General features: G+C 33.6%; 1 protein-coding gene across 1 annotated transcript; it reads left to right on the top strand.

The window, feature by feature from the left end:
- The first annotated feature begins 1,855 nt into the window (after positions 1–1,855).
- Positions 1,856–10,978, top strand: LOC142985063 (uncharacterized). The gene is made up of 5 exons (XM_076132981.1): positions 1,856–2,121; positions 2,943–3,104; positions 5,678–5,898; positions 10,033–10,199; positions 10,731–10,978. The coding sequence occupies exons 2-5, from the start codon at positions 3,039–3,041 to the stop codon at positions 10,976–10,978; spliced, it is 702 nt and encodes a 233-aa protein (XP_075989096.1). The 5' UTR covers positions 1,856–2,121; positions 2,943–3,038.
- Positions 10,979–18,674: the final 7,696 nt, after the last annotated feature.

Genomic DNA, 18,674 nt, shown 5'->3' with positions numbered 1-18,674 from the left:
TACAGGAAGAAAGAATTCTGAAGAAATATTGAAGAAAGAAAACTGAAGACAGAAATTACCTTTCGAAGAGGCAAAGCTTGAACAAACGAAAACATGTCTACCACAAGATCGAAAGGAAAGGGGCGCAAGACAACAGCACAGACACCGTCGTCGTCCGAGGGCACGGCCAGCACCTCGGCGACCGGTGCAACCACCGAGGCCACAGGCACCAGCGTCACGGGAACGACCGACAACACCGAAAGTACAGCAGCCACCACATCGGTCACCGCGACGACAGCGCCCTCGGGACGGCAACACTTGCGCCACCGACAGACGAAGCACCTTCAGTGACCCCTTCTACAGCACCGACGCTAAGGATGGACGCTGCGTGCATGCAGCCGCCTGGCAAGAGGGCGGGTCCCCCTTCGACCCACTACAAGGAAACCACGCAGCCAGGCGAAACTGCTACAGTGCATAGAAGAGGGAATATCAGTGGACAACCGGAACCAAGCAAACCACGGTGCCCCTCCCCCCCGCCAGTACTAAGGGGGCAAGGGGGTTCGACCGCGAGCCGTGTCAAGGCTATGAAGATAGCAAAAGCCCGGGAAGAGCTGCTGCGCCTACACGTGGAATTAGCCACCGCACGCCTAGCCGTCTTAGAAACAGAACTGGCGCTCCGAGGACTACCGCGTCTCAGAGAATCACTTCGCGTCATATGCGTCTTTTCTACGAAGATCTCCTAATTGTTGCAACATTGAATACTAGCGAAGTTACAGTTGGCATTAAGCAACCCGAATTAACATTTTCTCCAGAACAGAAACGTTTAGAAAATCTAAGAAATACCTTAATATCGTGTCCGCATGATGTTCTCTCCCGTAGTGAAGTATAATTTCACTCATAATATTTCGTCATGCAGGTTCACTCACATAACATGTCATCGGCTTGCCGTCTATCTGAAAAGATAAAGATAAATTTATTTCTAAACTGTTTATAATATGTGTTACAATGGAGAATGTTACTAGGTATGCCAAATCGCTTTAAATTTTGACTCGGTAAAGCCTGTACAGTACATGAAAACTAGTTTTTGTATTAGTCAAAAATACCAAGTAGTTTTGATTTTACAAGCATTCAAAGTTTCGAAAAATATCGAGTAAACCAATTGACGTATTAAAGTAATTCTTTCACTAGTATTTTTTTATTTTTAACAGAATATGGAGTGCTAATAATCAAAATTTGTTAACATTTTCCATTGAATAGTTGACTGGGTTTACCGAAAAAATATTAAACTTGTACTCGTAAAAGGTTCATCTAAAATGCTCATGCTGTGCAATTTTCTTCGTATTTTTTTTTCTTAATTTTTTTTAATGGCATTCATTTGATACCAACGAAATTAGGATAGTTTGACGTCTTAATGTCGTATTTATATACTAAAAATCACGGTCACGACCTTGAAAAGGGTCTGTTTGGCCTTTTCTTGAAGGGTCTATTCTCAAAGCAACTCATAATTTTCTTTATATTTCTGGTTAGACAATATTACATACTGACAATAAAGTAAAATTATACCTCATATTAGTTTCAGTTTTACTAATGTTTAATGTATGCCTAATAATTTCATGCCAGCTTAATGACAAAATATGTGAAAACTATTTTATTGTTACAATAGCTGACCCGGCAATTGTCTTGCCATATAAATAAAAAAAAAGTATCATTTAGGGGTATGAAAAATAGATGCTGGCCGATTCTCAGACCTCAATATGCTCACAAAATTTCATGAGAATCGGTCAAGCCGTTTCGGAGGAGCACAGTAACGAAAACTGTGACGCGAGAATTTTATGTATTAGATTTTGTACCATATTTTCAGCGAATAAAAATAATTCTGAATTTAAATAAATTAAAATTCAGCAAGAAGGGCATGTAATAACATTAAACCTTTTCCTAACTGAAATTTTCAGGTACACAAATAACAATGCGCCTCACATCAGTATAGCTGAGGTCCTCTACGCTTGGGACACAAAACCTCGGCCCGGGGTGAATGAACCTTACATACTGACGTGCAAGAGTCGGAGTATAGACGAAGTACCGGCAGCCGTCAGCGTGGTGACCGCTCCTTGTGGCATAGCAACTAATGTATTGAATGTTCAGGTAACAATTTTATCTTCTTCTTATCGTATGGTTAGTGGTCAACCTAGTGTCAAAGTTGTTCAAGCCGCCCGAACGCCTTTGACGTGGCTTAACGACTGTTATATTAATTGACAACAACCGGACAGACTTTTACGTGCCTTCCAAAACACGGAGACGCCCTGTTCAAATACCACTATGCGGTCACCCATCTATGGAATGACCGCGCCGAGGTTTGCTTAACCAACAGACCGTTTACCGACCGGTGAGCGCAACTGGCTACAGTACAATTTTAATACTAGTAGATTGAAAAAAATGTTTAATTTGTTGCCAAACAAGTGAAAATTAGTGAAAATCTAATATATTATCAGAAACATGGTTGCCAAGGTTTTTTTGCCCAGTTTCTCTTGTTTTGCTAAAATGTGATTGCTACAAATCAGTCGGGAAATATAAAATTTTAATCATATTGCCAGCATTATCTTAAAGAAAAATTATGGATTTATATTTTTGATATGCAAAAATGTATTTCATTTACCGTAAAATACTGTATGTTAAAATAAGTAAATAGCTCGCATAAAAAGCTAGGGACGAGTTCAGTTTTCCGGTTCTAGGTACTAAATATTGCAATGAATAAAATTTTAGCATTTCAAACAGCGTAATTGACCTTAAAAATGCTAATTTCTTTCCATTTTAAAGTAACCCCGTTTCACCGGGAGGGTGTTTTAATTTAAATAAAATTTAATAACTTATTTTTAATCTCAATATAAGGGATCAATTTGCATCGTAGTCATTATAATTTAAATTTATTTTAACAAGTATCATTATAAGATATCTTATATTTTCAGGGCACGCAATCTAAAGAAAGATTTCCCAACACAAAAAACAACACATCAATAGCCGTATGTGTTAAACTACCTCAAGTCTACAACGACGTAACTACCATGGTCGAGTGGTTGGAACTACTCAAGCAGTTTGGAGTTAACAAAACATTCTTCTATGTAACTTCGGTATGTAATCCTACTATCTATCTATACTAATATTATAAAACTTGAAGAGCTTGTTTGTTTGAACGCGCTAATCTCAAGAACTACTGGTCCGATTTAAAAAAATCTTTCAGTGTTAGATAGCACGTTTATCGAGGAAGGCTATATATTATCACGCTACGACCAATAGCAGGAAGGCTACAGGCTATATATACATACGCTACGACCAATAGGAGCAGAGTACCAGTAAAAAATCTCTCTTATATGACGCAAACGAAGTTGCGTGGGTCAGCTAGTTTCTCTATAAAGTGTTACAATTTACTATTAGCATACTTGTAACCTTAATAAAATAGTATACTAAACTATGAATAATTAACAAAAAGGAATTAAATTAATTAAATTAATAGTTAACACATTATTGTCTATCTGGTGGGCAAGCACCTCCCAAAATTCTACCATGTGACGTCCTCATCAAGACAACTAGCAGGAAAAGTCTACCATGCTACGTCCTCATAATGAAAACAACAAGGATACCATGTAACGTATTCACAATGAAAAGTACTTGGAAAATTCTACCATGTGACGTCGTCAATATAAAATCTACCGGGAAAATTCTACCATGTGACGTCTTCATCATGAAAACTACTTGGAAAATTCTACCATGTGACGTCTTCATGATGAAAACTACTTGGAAAATTCTACCATGTGACGTCTTCATGATGAAAACTACTTGGAAAATTCTACCATGTGACGTCTTCATCATGAAAACTACCGGGAAAATTCTACCATGTGACGTTTTCATCATGAAAACTACGTGGAAAATTCTACCATGTGACGTCTTCCTGATGAAAATGACTTGGAAAATTCTACCATGTTACGTCTTCAAAATGAAAACTGATTGGAAAATTCTACCATGTGACGTCTACGTTATGAAAACAACAAGGAAAATTCTACCATGTGACGTCTTGACTCGTATCATGACATGTACCGGGAAAATTCTACCATGTGAAGTCAGCCTCATGATATCGACCAGGAAAATTATACTATCAGGAAATCGTAACTCTAGGAAAAAATTTAGTTGTATAAAATTAGTTAATAATAATTGTCAGCAATATACAACTTCCGTCATTCAAGAAAACCTTTGCCTTACAGCGAGACAGTAATCGGTAAAATAATAAGGACCTCCTATAAAAGTAGAATTGCTCAGCAGGTTGGTTACGTATCGAGTCTGTTATAAAATAACATCGTAAGCGACAGAAAATGGGTATTTCGAAATGTATAGCTAGAATGATTTATAACTTAACTAGCTGACCCGCGCAACTTCGCTTGCGTCACATGAGAGAGAATGGGTCATAATTTTCCCCGTTTTTGTAACAATTTTCGTTGCTAATCCGCTCCTATTGGCCGAAGCGTGATGTTATATAGCTTATAGCCTTCCTCGGTAAATGGTCAACACAAAAATATTTTTTCAATTCGAGCCAGTAGTTCCTGAGATTAGCGCGTTCAAACAAACTCAGCTTTATAATATTTGTATAGATAAGAGAACCTCGTAGCTAAGTAACAACCGCGTGCATCCATCTCTAAGGTTAAACTACGCTTGCCGAGGTTGTTCCGTGGATGGGTGACCATATACTATAATATAATACTCATAACTACTTAAAAGAATATACAATGAAACTAACACGAAATTCTACCAAATACCACTAAATGGGTATAATATTAACATTAAATACGAAAATAATGTAATTAAAACTACTTAAGAGAATATACAAACAAATTTATTATATCTAACACGAAATATTTAGTGGAAACTATTTCAAACTAATATCAATTCGAAAGAGTACAACCTCAACTGATTAGAATAACGTAAGTAGCATAATAATCAAATTTCGGTTAAAAATCTCCAAAGCGTAGGCTTACCCAGCTAAGACATAAAACGTAATGATAGTGCGATTTAATATTGCCAGTAGCGCCATCTAGTGAAAGTGCCAGTGCAACCGCAAAGCGGTGGAGCGGTTTCTTCCGATTGTCGCTGTTTTCCGTGGGAATGAGATATTTTCCCGGAGTAAAAAGTAGCCTATGTCCTTTCTCGGATATCAAAGTATCTCCATACCAAATTTCACGCAAATTGGTTCAGTAGTTTAGGCGTGATTGAGTAGCAGACAGACAGACAGACAGACAGACAGACAGACAGAGTTACTTTCACATTTATAATATTAGTATGGAAGTATGGATTCGAGGACAAGTAGATCCATATTTTAAGAACGAAATATTATAATGGGTGAAAAAAAATCAGGCTCAAAAGTGCTAGATCACAGAGCCGTAAAACGAAATAAAAAAAAGATATCGTAAACGACAAAAGTAAAAGTTATTACCCATGTAATACAAACAAAATACATTATTGCAACGCTTTTCAGATATTTTCTTTTTATTGGCATTATGTAGGGTGTGGTGTGTTTATAACAATAGAATATATCCAAAACTCAAGCATCTATTTCTAAAACATAAATCAATAAAAAAGTCTCCTGTAAAATTTATTGTATGTCGCTTACGATGTTCTTCCATAACAGGCTCACTATTTTTATTTCGTATTACAGTTACAACCAGAAATCAAACAAATTCTACAACACTACGAGAGGTCTAGTTTGGTGGTGAGCACAGAGGTGTCCTACCCTCCTCACCCGGCGAGGTCAGTGCACTCTACCACAGACTCGAGGAGACAACTACTGCCGCCATTGAACGACTGTTTGTATAGAAACTTGAAACAATATCAATGGATCGCTGTACTTGATGTTGGGGAACTAATTGTATCTATTAGGTAAGTTAAAGCCAAAAACTGACAAAACTACATTCTGGGTTTCACGTGTGCGTTCGCGCAGCGGAATGTTGTTGAATTTAAAGATATTAATTATGCAGATATTTAGTGTATGACGTCGTATAATTGTGTATGGTAAAAAAAAAATTGTGTACGCAGCCATTGTGGAGAAATTCACCAAAAACTGATTCCGCTGGGCGAACGTTGTCCTGGCGGAACTTATTTTAATCCATAGACTTTAGAAGAAAAGAGGTGTGTCCAAAAATTAGTGTGTATTTGTGTGTAATTGTGTATGTATGAATAAAATGAGTGCATGCATAAACTTCGGAGAAATTCAAGTTTCCGCTACGCGAACGTTTGGCCATTAGCTAGTTTTCATATAAAGCGCTTACATAGAGAGCTGTAGATTTTTACATACGTTGTTTTGAATTTGTTTATATTTGTTTAAAAAACAGATTTAGAAAAAATCGTAGGGCTTAAAAGATAAAAATATAAACGTAAAATACACTTAATAGATCTTAGTTCTTAAAGTATGCACTTTGGGGTCTAGATTTTCACGTTTATACAAACCTTGTAAGTATCTGAAACATGTTGCCAAGTATCAATGATGTTCCGTTAGTAATTAAAGAGTTAAAGGACAATTTTACCATGAATAGATCACTGTTTACAAAACAGTCAAATATCACGACGTTCTAAAGGAATTGCATGGTAAAATGTATGCCAAAAATTAGTTTATTCATTCAACTATTCACATGCAAAATTTCATGTCATTAAATTTAGTAATTAAAGAAATCAATTAAAATACTGACGAAGCATCGAAAACCTACATAACCCGACCAAGTTCGGATAGCTACAAAAAAGCGGCCCAGCCATATATCTAAGAGACGTTCTTAACCTTCCAATATAGTATATACTAATATGGTACAGTTCCGTACACAAGCGTTAGGAAAAAATAAAACAATTGCATTTCTTGAATTAAAAATATTTTTTTAATAATAACCCAACCATCTACGATAAAAACAAATCTTAAATTAACAAGTACTTTTCTATTTAAATATCCGTGTACAAATTTTTTTTTTATTAAGTATATTACATATTATTGCCCTCTCTTTTCTTCAAGGATGGAAGTACCGTTTCAAGCGGGAAGCCGCGCGCGTCCTGTTCGACTAGCAGTTTGTGGAATATTCCACAGACGTTAAATTACGTGCGTTCACAAGAATATAATTAAATCAAAATATAAACTTTTAAAAAATGTGAATACCTATCGGAACTCCGGAATTATTCCAGTCAATTCTGGAGCTGAAAAATCAGAACAATTGAACAACAATTTGGTGTACAAAAATAAATGACCTTTAAATTATATCGAAACAACAATTGTGTTATCACCTATACCAATTCAATACCGGTATTATACGGTAAATTTTGGGATGTTACCTAAATATATTGCATGGACGCTTTTTTGTAGCTATCCGAACTTGGTCGGGTTATGTAGGTTTTCGATGCTTCGTCAGTATTTTAATTGATTTCTTTAATTACTAAATTTAATGACATGAAATTTTGCATGTGAATAGTTGAATGAATAAACTAATTTTTGGCATACATTTTACCATGCAATTCCTTTAGAACGTCGTGATATTTGACTGTTTTGTAAACAGTGATCTATTCATGGTAAAATTGTCCTTTAACTCTTTAATTACTAACGGAACATCATTGATACTTGGCAACATGTTTCAGATACTTACAAGGTTTGTATAAACGTGAAAATCTAGACCCCAAAGTGCATACTTTAAGAACTAAGATCTATTAAGTGTATTTTACGTTTATATTTTTATCTTTTAAGCCCTACGATTTTTTCTAAATCTGTTTTTTAAACAAATATAAACAAATTCAAAACAACGTATGTAAAAATCTACAGCTCTCTATGTAAGCGCTTTATATGAAAACTAGCTAATGGCCAAACGTTCGCGTAGCGGAAACTTGAATTTCTCCGAAGTTTATGCATGCACTCATTTTATTCATACATACACAATTACACACAAATACACACTAATTTTTGGACACACCTCTTTTCTTCTAAAGTCTATGGATTAAAATAAGTTCCGCCAGGACAACGTTCGCCCAGCGGAATCAGTTTTTGGTGAATTTCTCCAAAATGGCTGCGTACACAATTTTTTTTTTACCATACACAATTATACGACGTCATACACTAAATATCTGCATAATTAATATCTTTAAATTCAACAACATTCCGCTGCGCGAACGCACACGGGTTTCACATATTATTATAATAAGTACCGATTTGTATTACTTTATAACAATGTAAAAGGGTAACTGTTTGTTTTTCCCAAAAAAATAATCAATAAATTGAAAATTGCCAATAAATTAATAAAATAAAAATTTGATCAAAAAACTCATCTACATAATTTGGAGTAAATGATTTTATTTACATAATATATATTATTATAATATAGCGCCTTTTTCCCCATATAAGATAAGCTAAAGATAAATTAGCCATTTTATGCCAAAAGTAACCATACTACATTTGGGGTAAATAATTTTATTTACATACCTATCGCACTAATAATACAATAGTGTAGTAACTCGAAATACATCGACACAGCTTCAACTAGACTTAACTCTATAATCATACCATATTTTTTTGATATTCATAATAGCAATTCAATTTAGGCATTTTAAGGTAAAATGCGTGTTCGCGTTAATTCCAGTTTTCTTTTATGTGGGTATTTAACTTGCAAAGCGAGAGTTTAAAAGTTATGATATACATAATAGCAACAAACAAATTTTAATAGTAACATAATAATATCTGCTATTCCATTTTTAAAACACAATGAGCATTTAGTCGTTTTTTACCCATAATAGGGTAATAAAAAGAATTACTTGACGATTCTAAGAGAAATAGTATTTTGAGTTACAACACTATTGTATTATTAGTGCCATATATAATTTCACGCCTTTTTCCCTATAGAGGTAGGCAGAGACAAAAGAAGGGAACAATCCTTAAAAATATCCCTTTTATTTATTTATTTTTGACATAAGTGAACGGTTATACACCAAATCGGTTACATGCTATAATTAAATTAACATTAAGTATTTATAAAAAAATTAACTCAAATTAAATTCGTTTGCCTCACTCACATCACACAACTGTGCGTCTTTCTGAACGATTTCCGTGACAGAAAAAAGAAAAAAAATGTGTGCGTCCTCTCCCGCCGTTTCTATTAGAGTCCGCACAGTAAATTGATTTAAATTAAAATATATATTTGTCACCAAACCTTTAATATTTAATATCTCGAAATTAACTTCACACTTATTGGGTTTAAGCAATATACAGAAAAAAGAAAGAATATCAACAGTGTTTTAAACAGGCATCAAAAATAGCCTGAGAATTACAATTCTATCGTCAATATTTTTTATCAAGTTTGTTTCCTTATATTTTTTACTGAGTAAGATAAATTTTGATTTTTATTAGAAAGGTGGCTTTCCATTAAAAAAAAAGATAGATATAACAAGTTATTTTTTCCTGTATGACAAGATGCATGGATGTGAGTAAACAAAGGAAGTTTGTAAGAATCGTACCAAATGGCGTTCTCTGGTCTCTGTCTACCATTATGGAAAGAACGCGTGATTTTATTTATGTATGTATCACTACCTACTATATATTCCTAGCCCTACGGAAAGAAGGTGTTACTTTATTTAAGTATAAATACGCCGATTGTGCATAGGAATTGTATCCAGCCTTAGATTATAGTTTTTATCTACTCCTATATTTTACTGATACATTGTGTACAATAAAGAGTTTTATTATTATTAAATACCTGTACCTGCCACTTAAAATAAATAAATATTTTGGAAAAATTAACAAACGGTCTTCTGATTCCAAACTAAGCTAGCTTGTACTATGGTAACCAGATAACTGATAAACAAACTTATATACTTCTAAATACATACTTATATAATTTGCAATAGCTTAGAGGTGACAACTTACTTATAAATATTTTTTTTATACATATTATAAGGCAATAGATATAAGAAATATCTCTCCTTACTGGTATTAGGTCCATTTTGGAATAAAGAATTTTTGTATTTATATGAATGTATGTAATGTCCTTTTTCCAGAGACAAATCATGGCCAGAACTAATTGAGAACGAGCTAGCGTCAGAAGGTTCCCCACTGGATGCCGTCACAATATACAATGATGAGTCTTTGCACGAGAGCAGTATATCACACAAGTATGAACGAATGATCGGACACACGTGGCGAACTAGAACTTATAGTCCCGCAGGTAACTACACTATAATATAAAAACTAGAATATTATCTTTCCCAGGTTATATTACAAAAACTTCAATAAGTAATTATTGCAATTATAATTCAGATTATAGAAAATATTGCAAAGGTATGCTTTTTCAAAAATATCAATGGACAAGTAAAAACTTAGTGTGACATACTTAATTTTCAGTAAAAAAATCCCGCGTTTTTACACGTTAGACGAGTTCTTCTTTTGATTTAGACAGAAAGAGAATATCAAAGATAAAAAAAATCATAATGTTGCAATCAAGTTCCCAACCTATACTTGGCCAGTGTGGTAGACTCAAGGCCTAACTCCTCCCTAGTTTTGGAGGAGACCCTTGCCCTACAGTGGGACAGTAACGGGTTAAACAAAAAAAATATGCTATAAGGCAAGTTAGAATCCTGCTTAAGCAAAGTTTAAAATCGACCTCAAGTTATAAATAGCTACACTGATCACAAAAAAATACGTAATATGAATAACATAGCAACGAAACTATTTAAAAAGAGTACTTATTTCCTTGCAGGCATTCGTTCATTGTTCAACACATCTTCAGTCATAGTACTACACAGTCGGACACCGATCAAATGTGTTAAAGAGTGTACATCGCGCCTCGTGGACACGGAGGTCGCACAACTAATGAACTACAAGCAGCAATGTATACAACAGCAATATTGTGTGACGATGAACGATGAAGCTTTGAATGAATGGAGAAATAAAACGATGGAACGAGTTGGTTTTGTTTTGAAAGAACTAGGTGCTAGTGTTATTTAAATTATAATGTTTTTAAGTAATGTAGAAAATTATTTGCTGTATACCTAAATATAATATAAAAATATTTTATTTCAATAAATCTGAACCCTCCTACTTATTTATTTAGGGAAAACGAACAGTTACACACTTTTCTAATATAAATGTACGGGTCTACCTACAGGGTTAGTCCATCAGTACCTTGATTTATTTTTACAACTAGCTGACCCGCGCAACTTCGCTTGCGTCACATAAGAGAGAATTGGTAAAAAAAATTCCCCGTTTTTGAAACATATTTTATTGCTTCTCTGCTCCTTTTGGTCGTAGCGTGATGATATATAGCCTATAGCCTTCCTCGATAAATGGGCTAACTAACGCTGAAAGGATTTTTCAAATCGGGCCAGTAGATCCTGAGATTAGCGCGTTCAAACAAACAAACAAACTCTTCAGCTTTATAATATTAGTATAGATAATAAATGATTAAAAGTCAGTTTAGCTTAAAAGTACCATCAGCAAATGATAAGTTAAGTACATTTTTATAAGTTAATACTTAACTTTAAGGATTAGGAAAAGATTATAAAGTCGTGCTTGGTTAAGGTAAATATCATAATCAGAGAATTCAATTAGTCTCCTAGAGCAATCACAGGCTTTAACTTATTATCGCAGTACTTCCTGTTTAATACAGAAAATCAAAATACGAACTGAAAATGTATATTAACATCTAACTATATTTAAACGCAAAAATAGTCTCACTTTCAGAATAATTTTGTAATAATGAAGCGCAGAGCAAATAGTTTAACCCTAAAATAATACAAAAATAATGAACATTAGGAGTAACAATTTTAAAAAATAAAATGTTTAAATTTTTAATCAGTGTTGTCAAAAAATATAAAAAATCAACAATATTTTAAATCTTAACAAAATAAGATAATAATTACGTTTAAAGGTAGAGTAAAATGATAAATCTGTATTTTCAATTGTAAATAGTCAATATAAATTATTCAACTTTAATAATAAAAGTTATAAAATTAAATATTGATTGCTCTAGGAGACTCTAAATTATATTCTCTGATATTAACCTTAACCAAGCACGACTTTATATTTTCTTCTTAAACCTTAAAGTTAATACTTAACTAATAAAAATATATGATATCATTTACAGACGGTACTTTGCAAAACTGAATTTTAATAGTTTATAAAGACAAAAATAAATCGGGGTACTCCAGGTCGGGGGCCTGGAGGAACGAGGTACTCGGGGACTAACCCTACCTACAGGCCCTATCAACTAAAAGAATCAAACCAGAATTAAGTAATAAATATAAACTTAAAATCAAGACTGCCAAATGAACCGTATGCGTGACCAATTCCTCATTTCAAATCAGACAATAAGGGTTAAATTATTTGAATCTTTTTGTCAATTCCGTTGCTAATGCTTTGCGACCAGCGAAGACAGTAACGCCATCTAGCTATTCTAGAAGAAAACTGCGTAGTTAATATGGTACCTAACATAAAAATGCTGAACACTGACAGCTTTTGCAAAGACCAGATGGACAAAAATGAAATACATGTATTTCTCCGTAAAAACTATCAATATAATAAACGCTGAGTCAGCTGCGCTCACCAGTAAGTAAACGATCAGTGGGTTAAACAACCCTTGGCGCGGTCAATCTATAGATGGATGACCACATAGTGGTATTTGAACTGAGCCTCTCCGTGCTTCGGAGGGTACGTAAATAGTCGGTCCCAGTTGTTATGTAGTAAGTCCCTACCTAACTAGTCGTGAAGCCATGTCAAAGGCCTTTCGGGTGGCTTGAACAACTTTGACACCAGGTTGACCACTAACCATACGAAGAGAAGTAGTAGAAAACTGAAAAGTTTATATGGTACCTAACATAAAAATGTCTAACACAGACAGCTAACCTGCAGACTACATGGCACAAATGAAATACATGCAATTTTTTTTTGTGAAAGTTATGAATATAAACGAACTTACCTGGTTAACTCCAGCATCAGCAACAGTTCACACACGTGTCACACTGTATCAGCGTCCTGCGTCACACAGCTTCCCGCACCAGCTCGCCACAGCCATCTATTGACAAGGATACATATTAGCATGGTAATCTTGACAACATACATACATAGGTATAAGCAGAGGTATAGATAAAAAATACACCCACATTTCATCAATAATGTTAGTCTCATATAATAGGGGGCGTACATATTGCCATAAACCAGGCCCATTAACAAACTCTGCTCAACAATTGAAAAAAAACCTGTAGAATATTATAAAAGACCAAAAGCACTACCCAACTTGGAAATCGAACCCAAGACCTTGTGGCTGGTAACACTACCAACCACTCCACTGATAGAGTCCAACAACAATTAACAACATTTAAAATCATAAAAGAATAAACCTGGATGTGAATCTAAGAAATGTTACATATGTATCTGACTAGATTAACTTTAAAATAATAAAACAAACAGATTTTAACTAGTCAACTAGGAATAAAACCAATAAGAATAAACATTAAACAACAATACTCCATTAAGATTCTTATTTGTTGTAATTTATTCTTAATGTTACAAATATAGAAAAAATAACTTCAATAACAAAAAAAAATATTATTTTTTCTAGAACATGAAGGTACCTATAGTGAAATACTGACCTATATCTTTAAGTGTTGACACACAGTTGTAACACAGACAGAGTCCAGCCAGATTTGTTTGAGAACCTTCAATTAGATCCATGATTTGAGGCACCATGTTACTGCTCTGGTTTCTCACTGAAATTGTTTAATTAAAAAATATTATATATCTTGCCTGTAACCCTCTGTTATATATAGAACAGTCAGCTTAGTACCAGTTCCTGTTCCTGCAGGATTTCTTAGATAAATAAAAAATAATTATTATTAGTATACATTATAGATATATGGTTTAGTATTCTAGGTCTTGTGCGATTTCCAGAATAAAAATGATTATGTTTCTTTACTCAGATTTCAAACTATTTTTGTACTTAATTATATTCTAACCCTCTTATTCATAAACACACTATAAACCTATATAATATGTTTTCTCTTTTTCATTTCGCTAAGGAAGGAAAGAAACAAAACTCTTTATAAGCCTTTCATAACTTCATATATTTTTATGAATAAAAAGGTTATTGATTATAATATTAGAAGGGACTGGATTCAATGCTTCCATCAATACTGTTAAATATATTGAATTCAGAGGCAGAACCAAAGTGTTTCTATACATATATTCAGCTTGCAACCTACTGTTGGGTATAGGGCATCATATCCCCACAATATGACACTATGATGATAGAACCATTAAAAGAAAAAAAAATCCATTTTACCACATTTGAATACCTATGTAAGTAACAGTAAGTTTTATAAGGTGGAATTTGACAGTTGTTTTCATACTCTGCTGTCACTTTATCAACTGGATGCGTTATGAGACTAATGTGCTGTGGAACTAGCTCTTATAGTTGTCAAATGGGAAAATGTGCCTATTGAATGTTAATCTGAGTACTGGCTACTGTATTTAAAAAATATATTACAAATTTAAAAACATGTTCTGTATTTAAACAATGTGTAAATAGGATACTAAGGAGCAGTTTCACAACTCATACATAAGTGTCAGATAGTCTGTCTGCTAGATAACTTACAGCCAATGTGTGAGTTCACATGTCATGTTAAAATCTATACTAATATTATAAAGCTGAAGAGTTTGTTTGTTAAAGCGCGCTAATCTCAGGAACTACTGGTCCGATTTGAAAATTTCTTTCAGTGTTAGATAGCCCATTTATCAAGGAATGTTATAGGCTATATAACATCACGCTACGGCCATTAGGAGCGGAGTAGCAACGAAAAATGTTACAAAAACGGGGAAAATTATGACCCATTATCTCTTATGAGACGCAAGCGAAGTTGCGCGGGTCAGCTAGTTACACATAAGATTTAAAAAAAACGTAATGAAACACCCTTCACGTTGTGGTTTGGAGAGCATAAAATAAAATAATAAAATCTCCTTAGTGTAGGTAGACGAAAACAAGGCTTTACTAACGCGACGCTAAATCCAGCCATGCCATAAAAAAATCTTGACTTTTATACAAGACTGCTTGAATTATCGTCTAAGACTAGGTATATATTTTCGAAATACTATAAAATAAACGAAAGAAGTTCGCGAGAGCAAGCCGGTTAAGTAAGTAGGTACCTACCTACCAAAGTTTAAGAAAAAATGTTTGAAAGATAAATACTTTTTAATTGACTAAGCAAAGGCATAGATTAAACGAACAAAATACAATTTGAACGTGAATAGAAGTTAAATACAGCATTGCGAAACCACGCCGGTCATGTACCACTAACTACCTACCCACATTAGAAAAAAAATTAAAACGAGAGAATTACTGATTAAACTATGCTAAAACGTGATTAAAATGAAAATAATAAGATATGAATGAAAAAATAAGAAAAATACTCAATAATATAACTATTTCAACTGAAACAAAGTAAAAGGTACCTCGTGGCGAAAGAATGAAATCTTTGATAAAAACAAAATCACCATTGTAAAACTAATGATTGCTGTTATTCAATCAAATATCTCTAAAATTGATCACATTTAAACTATTTTCGGTCAAATTAAAAACAAAACTGGCAGAAAACGAACTTACCCGTGCGCAGACAATTTGAAAATGAAATGGCCGTCGAAAAATATGGCGGATCGTGGGATCATGTACCATAGACTAAATATTAAGTTTATGTCACAATTACTATTTGAAACAAGAGCTTTTAATCTGACCTTTTCTGTATGTCAAAATGAATGCTAAAAAAACTACATTTTGTATCTAATTTGAAACCATTATGAATCTCATGTGTATGGTTTAAAAATGTGTAACTTAACAATAGGTATGAACGTAGGTAAATTTAATTATTCATACTAGTAGCTATTAAATATTTCACCTAGGCATTACACATTCACTACATCGAGCCTGTTATGAAAGAACATCGTAAGCGACAAAAAAAAATAAGTTTTCGCAATTATAAGGGGTGAAAAAAAATATCGTGAACGACAAAAGGAATTGTTATTACACAATACAAACTACTCATTAATCCAATGATTTTCATATAATTCATTTGATTATATGTAGCGTGTGATGTGTTTATATTAATGTGATATATCCAAAACTCAAGCATCCATATCTATACTAATACTAGCTGACCCGGCAAACGTTGTTTTGCCATTAAAATTAAATAAAAAAAACATTGTCCAGTGGACAAAATTGTGAATCTAAACCATTCTCAGATCCCCTTGAACACACACACAAAAAATTTCATCAAAATCGGTCTAGTCGTTTAAGAGAAGTTCAGTGACATATATTATAACGATTATAAAGCTGAAGAGTTTGTTTGTTTGAACGCGCTAATCTCAGGAACTACTGGTCCGATTTGAAAAATTCTTTCAGTGTTCGATAGCCCAATATATAGCATCATGCTACAGTCATTTAGTTAGTTACGCTACACTCATTCTCTTAAGTGACGCAAGCGAAGTTGCGCGGGTCAGCTAGTTTAAAATAAATAAAACAAATCAATAAAACCTTTCTCCTAGTAAATCTTGTATGTCGCTTACGATGTTTTTATATAACAGGCTGGACATTATAAGAAAGGTCTAATCACATAATAATGCATATTTATTAGATTCTGCTAAGAAAATATTATTATATTATCTCAAGTGTCAAGTAATTTCTTTGTATCTGGAGTATTAAGTAAGGGTGCTTCTAATATTATAATGCAACGGGTCTTAAACGTGATTGAAAATTAAACTTTAGGATACCTTATTTGTTCAGCCGAGAATTCATATTTTATTTGTACTAGTTGCGAGGGTTTAAAAACGTTTGGGTTTTAGTTTTTTCTACATTTCATGCAACAGTTTTTTGGTATTTGGCTTCGACGAATTGTGCTACACAGTCGCACAACGATCAAGTTTAATGTGTTTAAGAGTGTACATCGCGGCTTGTTGACAAGTCACACACCTAATGAACCATAAGCAGCAATGTATAAAAAACATACAGTCGAATTGAGAACCTCCTCCTTTTTTGAAGTCGGTTAAAAACAGCAATTTTGTGTGACGACGAATTATAAAGCTTTGAATGAATGGAGAAATAAAACTTTAAAATGAGTTAGTTTTGTTTTGAAAGAAATAGATGTTAGTGTTATCTATACTTATAATAAATCTGTAGAGAGGTCAATTCTGTACATGGAATATATTTAAAAAAAAACCAATGGGGGATGTTTGGTAACGGATACTGATACCGAATCTGCAATTTATAATTTTCTTTTCTGTCTGTCTGTCTGTCCTCCGTCTGTATGCTACGCTGCCACGTAAAAACTACCGGATAGAATGCACTGAAATTTGGTATATGCATAGAATAAGTAGTGGAGCAACTTATAGGATACTTTTTATCTCATAAAAATTCTTAGTTTTCTAGAAAATAGCAAATATGTAGTAAAAATCGTACACAGGTAACATAAAAATATAAGCGATGATTTTGGCTCTTATTAGAAGCATCGCTGTGGCATATTGGTTTATGGATCCGCTTTTAATTTTTTTATCATTTTGGTGAGGAATCGAACCTCATCGCAGACAGTACTTTTTGTGACTGTTTTACGTTTCAAAGTACTTTATAAACATTTTCCATGGATTTTGTTTAGATTTTTGTGGAAATTGATATAAATTTTATTTTATAGTGCATTATTTTATTTAGGATCAAACCTCATCGGATACAATGACTTTTGTGACTATTTTACGATTCAAAATACGTTTTTAGCATTTTTTATACATTTTGGGTAGAGTTTTGTATAATTTAATATTAATTTTATTTCATAGTGCATTTTTTCATATGAATCTGAGTTTACATATAGGTACACATAATAGATGGCATTGCAATCCATTTTATTTCAAAGTGCATTATTTCATATATGAACCTGAGTTTACACATACACATCATAGATGGCGTTGCAATCCATTTTACGACATGCACCAAGCCTATTTGTTTTGGATTTATTTAAAAAAAAAATTAATGTCAATCTAAATTTTTATGCATTATGTACCTATCATATGACAAGATGACAGGTAAAATTAAATTATCTACAATATCTTATGAATATAAAATGATCGCGGCGCTCGCGCCGGCCGTATCATCGTAGATACCTACATGAATTCGCGGGTAAAGAACTTTAGCGCGGTTCCATACGCGTACGCTTTATAGCAGGTAGATACGCGGGCGCCGACAGGAACATGAGAGAAGACGGGTACGGACAGAAGGATAGGTCAAAGCGAAAAAGTTGTTAAAGCATTTCCATGTAGGTAGGTATATTATTTTGAAAGTATCTAGGTCTAAGTGAGCTGCAACGAATGCAACAGCACGACATTCACGCGAGCGGAGCCGCACGGGTCAGCTAGTTAAAAATATATTAAATAGATTATAATCTGACAGACTTATTTAAACCCACTAATATACAGGTCCTATGAACAAAAATAACCAAAGAATAAAAGAACATTTTAAAAAATCTAGTCCGAACTTTGATGTGTTTGCGGATGAATGGAGCGTGATTTTGTCGGTTTGCTTGAATTATTGTAAGAAGAATGTGTGATAGTAAAGTAATATGATTGTAATTTTTTTAGTTTATTTTATAGATTTATTACTGCAGGTTTTGTTTTT

Source organism: Anticarsia gemmatalis, chromosome 29 (genome assembly GCF_050436995.1).
Source record: "Anticarsia gemmatalis isolate Benzon Research Colony breed Stoneville strain chromosome 29, ilAntGemm2 primary, whole genome shotgun sequence".
Lineage (NCBI taxonomy): Eukaryota > Metazoa > Arthropoda > Insecta > Lepidoptera > Erebidae > Anticarsia > Anticarsia gemmatalis.
The sequence above is the reverse complement of the archived record's forward strand: the minus strand, read 5'-3'. Positions and strand labels throughout refer to the sequence as shown.